The sequence below is a fragment of the Lepidochelys kempii genome, chromosome 9, assembly GCF_965140265.1.
Source record: "Lepidochelys kempii isolate rLepKem1 chromosome 9, rLepKem1.hap2, whole genome shotgun sequence".
NCBI lineage: Eukaryota > Metazoa > Chordata > Testudines > Cheloniidae > Lepidochelys > Lepidochelys kempii.
Window position 1 is genome coordinate 99,920,842 of NC_133264.1, and position 12,834 is coordinate 99,933,675.

The 12,834-nt window shown below is 48.1% G+C and overlaps 1 protein-coding gene across 9 annotated transcripts in view; it reads right to left on the minus strand.

The window, feature by feature from the left end:
- Positions 1-12,834, minus strand: part of DOCK11 (dedicator of cytokinesis 11) — a 131,596-nt gene that overhangs the window by 37,662 nt on the left and 81,100 nt on the right. For all 9 annotated transcript variants that reach the window (XM_073358530.1, XM_073358529.1, XM_073358526.1 and 6 more), the window contains 9 exons: positions 12,358-12,469; positions 8,558-8,736; positions 7,259-7,375; positions 5,835-5,910; positions 4,458-4,570; positions 2,695-2,806; positions 1,574-1,640; positions 989-1,036; positions 178-320 (listed from right to left, as the gene is read on the minus strand). In XM_073358530.1, coding sequence (XP_073214631.1) covers positions 178-320; positions 989-1,036; positions 1,574-1,640; positions 2,695-2,806; positions 4,458-4,570; positions 5,835-5,910; positions 7,259-7,375; positions 8,558-8,736; positions 12,358-12,469 — 967 coding nt within the window. The remainder of the gene's footprint in view (positions 1-177; positions 321-988; positions 1,037-1,573; positions 1,641-2,694; positions 2,807-4,457; positions 4,571-5,834; positions 5,911-7,258; positions 7,376-8,557; positions 8,737-12,357; positions 12,470-12,834) is intronic.

Consider the following 12,834-nt stretch of genomic DNA (forward strand, 5'->3'; position numbering starts at 1 on the left):
GGCCTGAAGCCCCTGCCACTCCCCGCAGTTCAAAGGGCTGCAGGGAAGCGAGGGGATCAGTGGAAAGATGCAAAGCCAAGCAGCCTGACGCAACAAAAGGGAAGTGACGTCACAAGTGGCAGCATGCAATCGTCTAATACGATCAACCGACGTTACCAGCTCCGTCTCTGTACATACTGTGATTGAGCGTAAATGAACTTTCCAAGCTGGTCAGGTGCTGTAGCCGGGCCTGCATGAGGCCAGCCCTGCTGCGAAGGGCAGGCATTGTCTGCGACTTCCTGTCAACTCCAACATGCTTTGATAACCAGGCATCGTGAACCCTGAAAGGAGAACCCAAGATGCAGACTGGGATGGGCCAGTGGCACTGGGCTGGCATCATTACCATTGGAGTGTGAAGCAGGGAGACCTGAGTCCAATCTGCTTGTTAAGCTCATGCCAACACACAGGAGGGCTTAAAGTGGCACCTGGGGCAGGCAACAAAAAAACCAACAGGGATGGCCTGTCCCTGCTTGCCCAATGGAGCACTGTGCCAAGTAGCCCCACTGGCAGGTGTGTCCCTAAAACTAGAGAATAACCAGCTTTGCAGCACCTCCAAGCATCAGGTCCAGAGCCAGATGTGTGAACTGAGAACCACCACTTGTATTTCAAAGCTTGCAGCTTCACTCTAGCAGAAATCTATAAAAATAAATCTCAGCCAAGGGCTGGAAGGATCAGACAAACGGCTGGGAAGTTGAGCTTTACCAGTGAGAGCTGAAGTTGCCCTCTGCTGAGCCGGAGGAAAAGTGAGACCACTGAGAGAAGTGTAGCTTCCCTTCTCTGCTAAAAGCAGAAGGAAGCCCCGCACTTCCTCTCCCTGGACGGGGTGAGCAGGGCTCTCCAACAGCTCCCTCTCCGCACTGGACATGAGTGCTCCCCTGTTCATTCTCATGTAGCCACCATGGGGCAGGTGGTGTGGGGGAAGAAACCACTAGCAAAAAGAGAACTATACCTGGCTATATTTCTCTTCCCTGCGTATCTGAAGTGGAATAAACAGACTCTAGAAAGAAAAACATTGTAAATGTCAGGAAGGATACCGAGCTGTTTCACTTTAACCAGTACATGTCTGCGTGCGTGGGTTTGGGTGTCTGTATTTTAAACCTGTGCTCAGCATGTAGGCCCTCAGCCCCTCCAAACACACTCCTATCTACTCACCCATCTGTGCCGCCAGACACAATAGAAAGTGAGACCGTGCTGGTATTTCCAGGGCCTTTGATGCGATCACCTTCTCTGCTCTTATGCAATGGAACGCTCTTCGCACAGAATCAGTGCTGATCACAGTCAGCTTGCCAGCCTGGCCTCACGGGGCTACCTGTTACCCTACAGTCTGCAATGGCTGATCCTAGATCATGTCTCATGTGATGCAATATTATACCAAAAGACTTTTCTACCTCCTGGTAAGCTGCATCTCGTGTGGAACGGAGGAGCATGTACCGTGTGCAGTGCATGGAGGGATGGTTTCATTTTACCTACCTATGTTATATAACAAACGTATCATGCACACTTCGAAGCATAGATACAATCTCCTGATACTTACTCCAGAAGTACGAGGACATTTATCAGCTCATGGGGTGATATTTTGTTCCAATAGGCGAGAAGTGTATCTGAAAATGAAACAAACCCGCTAAGAATGTATAACATTTAAGACCATCACAGGGGGTCTTTGCAGGCTAAATCAGCCTGTGACCAGTGGCCCATGGAAATCTATCTTTGCAGCCACACAACCATGTGTTTTTTCATACTGGCCATTTGATTCTTTACCTCCCTGGAGGCCTTTGCCCAAGCCTGCTCGTCCAATGCAATGGGGCAGGAAGCTGCAGTGAACGTGTTTCCAGCCGTGGAGGGGAACAGCCCCTCAGCTGCCCTCCTCCTGCAGTCAGGGTCAGACGCTCACCTTCCCCACAGATGGATTTTTGAAAATGATGAAATAAGACAGAGCAGAGCAAGTCTGGGATCTGCCTGTCTCCCCAGTCATGGATGTGGTACCCGCAGGCTCGTCTTCTTTCCTGTGATGGGAGCTCCTCTACCTAACCAAGCTCCAGCTGGGATCCCTCTGCTCCCCCCTCAACTCAGCAGTGTGGGAAGGGCTGGAGTTCGCAGCCCTTGATTCTAGTCCTAGGCCTCGGCAGCCCCAGCTGACTGTGGGAGACAGCTGGGCTTAGCAAGGGGAGGTGCAGCCCTCCCCCCAGAAATGAGTTCACTTACTGTACATTTCTGGTAACACGAGGGCCAGCCAATGAAAACAGAGGGCACGTAACTTCTGTGATGCCCCAACGCACCCTGCTACAATATACGGTATGGAGACCATCCGACCAACGGTGCTTTACCAGACGCTGGGTCCATGCTGGTGTCTGAGTGGCACAACCTTGGGTGGAGGGCGAAGAGAGTGTCTAACTCCCAGCAGCCTCTCTAGGGCTACCTGTGGGCAGCACTGCAGAATCTCCAAGATCTCTGCAGCACTGGGGGCGTCCCCTCCTGCCCCCCACACCGGGGCCTGTCAGGTGAGGAAGTGTATGGCTGCTTCTGGTGGCCCTGCATTGCCTCTGTGCTGGGGGAGATCCCCTCGCCTTTACGGCTGCTACACGCCATGGCATACAGGGGCTGTGGTAGGGAGCAGACCCATCTCCCTAAGCACACAGTTCGGTGAGTGTCACTAACCTTCAGAGACCATTTTAATGACGTAGAGGTAGCACATTAGGAGACTCCTGATCTCATACTGGTCCAGCCTACTGTGATGGGACACGTTACTCCTCGTGGAACTTCTCCGGCTCTAATCACCACAAAAATACATGTTAGAAAACCATCCTGCAGCACAGAGAGCCGGGTCCCTGCTTTGAATGTAGCCTAAGCTGCCCCGACCCGAGGCTGCTTCCACCTGATGGCTAACTGGTGGCCGAGGTGAAATATGCTGGTGGCTGCAATCTGCGTGTGAGGGGCGGGATGTTCCCATGTCACCCAAGCCACTGTGAGAACGGGCAGGAACTGGTACTTGCCGGGGTCTCGGCTGACTGAAGGGGAATGACGAGTGAACGATCCCTGCCATGGACCGAGTGCAGAATGGAACTGCACACACCCTCTCAGCTCCCTGGGCCAGTCAGTTCTGGCTGAAGCCCCACACAGGGATTTTTTTGGTTTGTTTTTTTTTTAGCTGAGCCCCAGGCTCATAAAGAATGGACAGAAATTTTTAGTTTCTGATTGATTCTGGAACAGGCTAGGGACATGAGTCACTGCACAACACAGAATGAGCATCACGCTGTTCGTATGTGCCAAATTCAACCTACTAAATCTGCACACGACTCAGTGCTGGAAAACAGGAGGTGCACAAATGGCATCAGAGAACATTCCACATACTATACCATGTAGCTCTAAAGACATGCACCTTTGTTGCTGGAAAACTGAACCCTGGTACATCACGTCTATTAACAGAGAACTATTTTTTGGGTACTCTGAAAAACAAAGAGGACTCCTGGCTAACAAGGGTCCCTCGAGAAGAACTGTGCGAATACCAACACTACTTGCTGCAAAACAGAGTTGGATGTTCTCTCCAATGGAACTTATGCACAAGCGTAATACTTGGCTGACTAGGAATGGTTCAGTGCTCAAGTACTTGACAGAACTGGGGCTTCAGGGCTCTTGGTGGGGATACTGGACCTTCACCAGGCCCCGCCTCTCCCACCGAGAAGCTCTGCAGACTCCCTTCTGAGTATGCACGAGTAGAACCGGTGGCAGCTCCGAGAGCTCGCTCCTGTTGCCTTTTTAGTCACAGAGGCCTGTATTTTTAAAAGAGCACGTAGCAATTCCGTGTCTGCCCCAGGTACATGTGCAAATGCCTGCTGGTCACAGGAAAGCTGGGACAAATCCCCAGTCTCTGTGCATGCAACTTGGGCTCAGGCAGGGAACTTGCATTCTTAAAATTTGGGGCCACATTCTTCCCTGGGTCATTTGACCAACGTTATTTCCTGCAAAGTGAGGTGGTGGCTGCTTTTTAAACAGAGCTGCTTTTCCTACAGCTGTGTCCTCTCAGCGTCTTCTCCCCTGAAAGTGACGATCGTTGGCAGGCAAACACCACGGTGCTCTGCTTTCAGTCCACATACAGAACTCATCAGGCCTTGGTCAAATGTGCAATGGCCCACGGAAGTCAATGAGGATGTGTGTGCGCATGTGGACAGCCAATGTTTCTACTCAGGGAGTAGAAACATTCCCTATGAATTCTGACTTTGACCTTTTATAAATCATTCACTGTATTTTAGATATATAGATTAAGGCACAATTAGATCATCTAGTCTGACCTCTATAAAACACAAGTATCATTTTCTGTTTGCTTTAAAACTGGTTTGCAAGAGAATGATCAACATGGTGATTTTTTTTTTTTTTGAACAGCCCAAATGTGCTATTGCTTTCTGTCATCCCACATGCATTACGTTTTCCCCGGTGTTGCACTGATCAGGAGAACCCGTTGCCCCTTCCGAACTCAGAGATCCTTTCGAGTCCTCCCTTTTCATACTGTGGCCGTTCGGAAGTGCTGTACCATAGCCTAAAGAAAAAGAACAAACCCACAAAGGCACCGTTAGCGACTACATATCGCTGGGAAGGGGCTTCATGAAAGATGCCCGCGGATGGATACATGACCGGCAGAGAACAAATGGCACGTATCTGAGTGCCCCTGGAGCAACGACTAATCCAGAAAGAATTGAGAAGGGTCAGGCAGAGTGTCCACAAAGACTTACAAACCTTTAAGCAGTTGTTTAACAGAATAGTAGTGTCATGTTCTGGCCCAGCTTCCGTTCCACTTACTCGCACTGAGTAACGCGTTACTCCACTGGTAGTCCCATGGATTTCAGTGTGAGTAAGGGTGTCAGACTCTTCTGGCAATTGATTTGATAACTGTTTAATATTAACAATGGCTCAGTTCCACCAGCCCTTTCTCAGCTCCCGCTGAATTTATCTGGACTGCAGAGTTTAGCGGACCACCTATCTCCTGAGCATAATGAGGGAAATCTATTCTTTTAATACTTCTCGTGGCTTCCCCCCAAGAACAAAGTCGTTTATAAACATTTAAGAAAAGTTTCCATCTAGCAATAATCACCCGTTGGAGTAATCTCATTGGTTACGATACCGACGCTTAGGACACTGCGGGTATGTCTACACTGCAACTCGAGAGGCGATCCCAGCCCCAAGAGGCAGACCTGCACTAGCTCTAATCTAGCTAGAAGAGCTGAAAAGGGCAGGGAAGCCATGGCAATACTTCAGGCCTTCAGGGAGGGCTGTACAAATCCGCTGGGACCCTAAGTGTACGTACACACACACACACACCCCCACGTTGTTTGCCTGTGCCGAAGCCTGCGTCGCCGGGTCTTCACTGCTACTTTCAGCTATGCTAACTAGACTGAATTTAGGGTGGGTATGTGTCCGTGAGCTCCATGCATCCCACCTCTGACCACTGCATAGACAGACCCTTGCTACCACGAGCAGTCCTACTGATTTCAACAGAGTTATTCCGTCAAAGCACGGCCAAATCTAGCCCTTGGTAACCTTAAGGACACAAAGTCCCTCCCAAAGGGTGGGCATACTATTGTTCTGGGCAAGGAATGGAGCAGAATTCTGCCATTTTTAATCACTTAAAACTCTGGCCCATTGAAGATGAAGAGGACAGCCCACATTTGAGTAATTGTTCTCCTGTCTCCTTCCTTTCCTTGCTGTGCATTTGGAAGAAAACAAGGAAAGTGCTGTTTGTTTCCACCAGCTGCTTTTAGTTGGTGCTAGTGATGCTTTAATTACACTTTACATAACTCATTTACCTGTATCGTTCTCCACAATTAGACCCGATCTATTTGAGGGGGATGTAAAATTACACAAAAACTCCTCTCTGGATGCCTGCAAAACAACAGGAGAGGTGTGTGATGGAAAAGCAATGTCAAAGTAGAACAGTGATCACCAACTCGATCAGTGCTGAAAATGTGGGCTGAAAAATATCTAGTGTGACTAAAAAGAAAAAAAAAAAAATCTCCTCACTCACTTCTGCCAGGAGGATGAAAACACTGGCAGAGCTGCTCAAAGACTAGTAAAACATTTTAACAAAAGTTTTGTCAAATTTTTTCTCCCCAAGATTTCTGTTGAAATGTTGACCAGCTCTAAAAATTTGATATTTTACTTGCCAGTCTAAAAAAATTACTTGCCCTGAATAACTGGGCAGGGACAATTTGTAAGGCTGAGCTCATCCTGGGGCCAAACTCAGATATGGATATACAACTCCCATTGTAAATCCACGTCTGTGCGAGAGCAGGACATGGTTTTACATTAACACATGGCGACAACCCACTTTCCTCAAGCGTAGGGTAGATCTCAAAAGAATGTTATAAACTGCAAATGAAAGGGCGAAGCAATCTCACCTAGCAGTGCAGAGAGATTGATATCAGAGTAGAAAAGGAATGTGAAAGGAACAAAACAAGCGAGATCAAACTGGGCTACGGAAAAGAGAGTGCAGTTATTTGTTTATAAAGCAAAATGGAGCCGGCTACCGGCAAAACATACTAAAAACTGCGGGTAGGGTGACAGAGCTAACGGAAGGGTGGGGTTGGTCCCCGTGGGAAGACCAGGCCCGGTGCTCTTGCGTCAGGGCAGGTGAGCCCAATGGAGCCAGTTCAAGGGGGCAGGGCTACCCCTGGGACTAGAAAGGCCTGCCGGAGGCCAAGAGGAGGAAGAGTGGCTGGGGTAGGTTGTGCCGGGGGAGCGGAACCACAAAGGAGTGGCGCTAACTCTGGTGGTGGGTTCCTGGGACAAGAGACCAGGGGCCCAAGGAGGTGGCTCTGGGGCCGGTGTTCCAGAAGAGAAGCAAAGATGGCTGAGAGCAGAGAACTGGCAGTGAAGCTGAAAGAGCAGGATTACCACAGACCCCTGGGAGGGGAGGCTGTGAAACACTAGGACAAAGGGCAAGCCAAGGAACTGTTTTTGTGTGGAGTGTGCTTATGTTCGGACAAATAAACCTACTTCAAGGAGACTGGTCTGGTGGCGAGTGCTTAAGCTAGGGAAAGCCCTGCTCTATCACGTAGGGTGGAGAATGGGAGAGCCTCAATCAGCCCCGAGACAAGGGGAGAGTGAGATGGATCTTTGGTGCCCAGTGAAGAGGGGGAACACAGGGACACTTGGATGGTGACTGCTCTATTTGAGCTAGAAATCCCGAGGAAGAGAACTGCCAATCCTCGGTGCAGGTAGCGTTACTCACAGAATTAGACATGACCGTGCAGGAGTACAGGGTGTCCCGGCCAGCCACTCGCTGGATATTCTCTAGGAGCAATGCAGCAAGTGGCAGATACAGCTGGGCTATTTTCGCCTGCTGGTTCTGAAAGACAATCAGTGCACAAACTGTTAAGATAACCACCAATCTCTTCAAATGTGGGTGACACAGTTAAGCTCCTCGGCTTCTCCATGATGATCCCTGCTGATTGCAATAGCCTAGAAAGAGTTAGCTACTGCTCCATCACTACCTTTAATACGTTAATTCGCACAACACCCCTATGAGGCAGGAAATATTACTATCCCTCTTTTATAGATGGGGAACAGCAGAGCTAAGTGACACGCCCAACATCACACAGGAAGTATGTGGCAGAACAAGCAATTGAACCTTACTATCCTGACTCCGGCTGCACCCTAAGCCCTAGACCATCCTTCTTCTAAATAAGAGACCTGATTTGCAAGAGCACTGAGTACCCAGTAAATGCCACTGAATTAACGAGTTGTGGCTTTTGTTCCCTTATCTTGCACTGAGAAGGGACAGGGATCTTTTCCTTAATCTCAATGATTATTACAACATGATTTGACAACCACTGAGCACTGCAGCTAAGAGTTTCTAAACTACAGAAGTCAACAGAGATCAGTGAGAAGCAAAACAAACCTGATACCAAATGCTGACTATCTAATTCTCCCGAAAGAGAGAGGAGTTACGCTGGCAGAAATCCTGCATTTGAGAAATCAGTGACAGGAAAGTCATGGGGAAGATAGTTCCAACGTTTAAAAATGTTTTACCATAAAACCACTGGAGTAAGAAAGGCATCATGAACACAATGTAGGCATCTGAAACCAAACCTCACCCAAATCCTTTTATCTTAGTGTGAGATCGACTAGTTAGAAAAACATCAAGCTATCTTAGAGTAATAGAGATTGGTTCTCTCCTCATATTACTGCATATTTAATACGAGGATGTTAAGTTAAATCCTAGTCCAGTAAAGCACATGCTTAACTTTAGGTAGCCCATGGCTAATCACATGCTTAAGTACCTTGTTGAATCAAGGCCTTATCACCTTAATGCTCAATATGGCTAAAACCAATGGGAATAACTAACTGAAGATTAAGCTATTTCCATCTTAAACTTTCCCCACAACACAGTAAAGCTCCTGTCAATTATTCCGAATGGGTCTTTAAAAAGTAATAAAATACTAATGAACTCTGCAAAACCAAAAGTTTGTTGTGTGTCTTTGCATCGCACCCCAAGACACACTGAATCATCAAAATAGTCATGCCTTACCTTGTGCTGGTATCTATTGTCAAACGCATGCTTTATTAACAGATTCTTTAACACAGTGATGGCTGTAAATCTGATCTCATAATTATCCTGCAGAGCAAGAGCCGTTTCCCTCAGCAGCATCCCCACCAAGAAGTGATGCCTGCAATACTCATCGGTTAAATTGTATTCAAGATTTACGTCTGCAACAAAACAGCAAAACACTGAGCAGTGCTCGCAATATTTTGTTTTAGAGAAAGAAAACACAATCATGATATATTCGTAACACAGATGCCGCCCTCTCTGTAAAGCATTCTAGGTTGGCGTGATTCAGGGACTATGAACAGCCCTGGAACTTTTGTAACCATTATTCAATGGAGCAACATTCTGATTAAGACTGAACTAACCACAGGTTTTGCCCACCGACTGCAACCACATTAAAGGTCACAGACACCCACTAGCTCCTCCTGTTTAGATTAAACATTGATATTGGCTTCTCTCTTTCATGACCATGTTTTGGCAGCGCCGGCCCTAAAGGTCCTCAGACAGCCTTATTAAATTTACCTCTCTAGGGTCAGCAGAGTTTTACGGAAGTCCTAGAATCACAGAGAACAGGGATGGAAGAGATTTGCTAAGACCCAGAGATACTTAGCACTTGGGGACTAGCCCACTTGAGGGGTTATCGTCATGACACAGCCTCTTTCGGGGGCTGTTTATGCTACTGAGAACTAACAAGCAAGAGAGAAGCTCAAGCCCTGGAGTGAGTGCTACACTCTGCGGGCGATGGCTAATGGGTGGGGGAATGGGACACTTCATAGCCGTGCTGCCTAGTTACAATAGGCCACTCGGCGCAGTGGCTTGGGAAGGAATCTGCACACTGAGTCCGGGCGCTGGTTTATTTTGCATCCACAATGGCAGTACCGTCTCCTTCAGCCCTGGTCAGACAGCAAAGGAAAGGGTTAAAAGACTCCGGAGTCCCAATATACAAGAGACAGCTTCTTGCGACTCCTGTAGAAGATCAAGCTGCAGGAAGACCTAGAACATACGGGAGGCTCTTGAGGACGTATCTTCCCCGCCCACCCCCTGTCCTTGCTGCTGGTTTAGAACACCAGGCTTTTCAATATGCCCCCGAGGGCCTGGGGAGCTAACCGGGCAGGGGGTTTAATGCCCTGCTTGCCAGAAGCTGCGATGGCTTCACCTCCGCCAGCAGACATCTTTTGCTGTTCCCAACACACTGCCTCTGCAGCTTGGCCACCAAGGAGCAATGCAGCCCAGACTTCCACTGCTTCGGGTGGTTTAACTTCACCATGGCCAGCTCTTGTTGTGCTCTCCTCTAATGCTCGCACACACAGAGTTGGAATATCCCGCAAGCTCCCAGTCTGGTGGACATGACACAACTTGTGTGGCCTTTCCCCAGAGTGGACAGCCACCTTGTTCTTGGCTCAGATGCCTTTTGGACACTCCCGCAAGTGTGGAAGGCTCCCCTGATACACCTGGTTGGGCCTGGGGTGTCTAGACAGCTTTGAAAATCCCAGCCTAGGTTTTCCAACAACTGTATCATGCTGATTACAGAAACAATCGGTATTTTAAATTCTGCTGCTCCATATCATCCAATACACCGTTAACTGAACTGTGAATTCTTGATTAGGAGAAAACAGAAAGCAAGCTGGAGAAACTCTCTAGCATCGATTGTTAGTTGTTTTAGTAAAAGTCTGCGTCTAGCACACACCATGGTTATTTCAGTTAGCTGCGTGCAAGCAAGCGCGTTGATTTGAAGCTGTGTATTTAATTTGACATTAGATGATTCAATGATCCCAGTCGAACCTACCTACTGAAGTGAACCGTTCCACAGCAAATGAAAAAAAATCTAACTAATATGTAAAAAGAAAAGGAACAAATACAAATACAGCAAAACTGAACAGTATTAAGTAATCCTGCCCTCAGCCTTGGGCAGGGGACAGTCTTGATGGTGTTGTTACACACTGTTCGCACATTAACAACGAGGAGTCCGGTGGCACCTTAAAGGCTAACAGATTTATTTGGGCATAAGCTTTCGTGGATAAAAAACCCACTTCTTCATACATTGTAACTTCTGTTTCTACTAATCTATTGTTTAGCTGGCTGACAGCGACCTGCAGAAACTGGCCAGTGTTAGTTCTGATTACAACAGCAATGCCAAATTCTGATGAAACACAGATGTCTTTCAGGAAACCTACATGGGGAGGGAGGAGATGTGAAAACTGACTTCTTATTATCCCTACCCTGCGAAGCCACAGACAAACTGCTCTGAGATGCCTCTGAGAGATAACGGAGAATGACCCAAAGTGGGCATGGTCTGCATGCGACGTGTCAGCAGACACCACATCCCCTGTTCCCAGCCCTATGCAAACTAGTCTTTCTCTAGTGCGAACACCATACTAAAGGGGTGGTGTGAAGGGTTCTTCCCTTGGTTCAGACAATTCCATACTCCATGAACTCCACCTACAGACAGGCCCACTTCACCACGGACACGCCCCTGTATGCACCTCTGCAAGGGCAGGCAGAATGGGCACATGTTAATGCCACTTCTATCATGTGCACATTTGAGGAGGGGGCTGTGCCACTTTCTCACGTCAGCCAGAACCTGGTGACTGTGGTGAACCGATTCACACTTATTAACATATGCATGTTTTTTTAAAAGGAAGGAAAATAACCTGAATCATAGAATAGAATATCATGGCAGACACTGGCGGCAGTGAACTACAGGGCGGGAGCTTAGTGGCTTTTCATTTTTCAGTCTGAATGCTGCAAGTACAGAGATGTATGTTAACCAAGTCAGAGCATCCCTGTCCTATTGTGTTAACCGTAAGCAGTCAGCAGACATCCCAGTGTGTCACATCTCCTCTCTTTCCCAGCCACTTCCAGCAGTGCATGCTGTTACACTGGGCCAGACAGACAAAAGGCCAGCTTTATGCGAGTGTGACAGAGATTAGTCTGGGCTGGGCCGCTCAGAGAGGTAAGTAATGCGAGAAAACAGACAGGAAGATGCTGATCTGTCCCCAAGCGCTCCAACTGAAGGCAGTTAGTCTTGGAGCTCCCTCGGCGGTAGGGCAGTGCTGTTATCTCCATGGGACAGGTGGGGAACCGAGGAGACATCTACGCTGCAGAAAATCCCATGATAGCGAGTCTCAGAGCCTGCAGACTTGGGCTTGCGGGGCTCAAATGACAGCGCTAACAATAGCCATGCAGCCATTCCGGCTCTGGTTCTGAAGCCCAGAAATGGGGGTAGGGCTCGGAGCCTGAGCAGGAATGTTTACACAGCTGTTTTTAGTGCCCTAGCACCAGCCCTGTGAGCCCGAGTCTGTAGACCTGAGCTTTGAGACTTGCCACCGCAGGTTTGATTCCCCACACCCCCAAGTATAGATATACCCCGAGGCAGAGAGACCTGGTCACCCATTGAGCCAGCAGGGCATTAAACCAGGTCTCCCGTGTAACAGGCTAGTGCCCCCCACGATGGGAACAGCCATCCTCCTTGGGGACAGAGTTCGGAGGTTGTGGGAAAGGGCAGTTAGCTACACTATATTCAATATAGTTACTGAACCCTGTTCAGAAAACAGAGAATTTCTCTAGGGCAGCTCTATGGGTTTATTTAGATGTAGGAAATACAGAACGTGTTGACCAACAGTGTGTCTGTAGTTATGTGGGCCCAGTCACACAGAAACATAAGAATTAAAATGGGGCTCACCGAGGGCATTACAGAAAATTAACACCAAATGTCACCAAGGGAACCCATCAAGGCTGATAAATTAGGGCTCTCTAACCAATTCAATATGAAAAGGACGTACCTTGAACTCTCTGAAGTTTTGGTTTGGCAAAGATCATCGGTAAATTTAAAGGAATGTAATGCTCGTGATTGCAAATTGTTTGCAGAAATTCAAACTTGAATTCAACCAGTATCTGGATAAAAGACATAAGATTTTAGTTGGATTAGCTCACTGCTAGTTGGCATTCAATGTACTTCTTGTTTACCGCTTGCGGAGTTAGGGCAGGGACAGGGTTTGCATGATACCAGCTTGGTCTCCATAGTATCAGTAACCGATTAGGGCTGGTTTATATCCTGCTTCCTTTGTCTCTCCAGTCATTATAAGCCACTGTGACCGCCTGTCCTCTGCTACCCTGCTCTTTGTCTCCCATACCCTCTCTTGCTACCCTGGGCCTGATACTCCCTAGCGTCTCTGGAGTTTGGTTGCTCCAATTCTCTCAGGTTGTTTGAAAATTTAGAACAGTATTGGTGCTCTTGGAGACACCTCTACCCTTAGCTG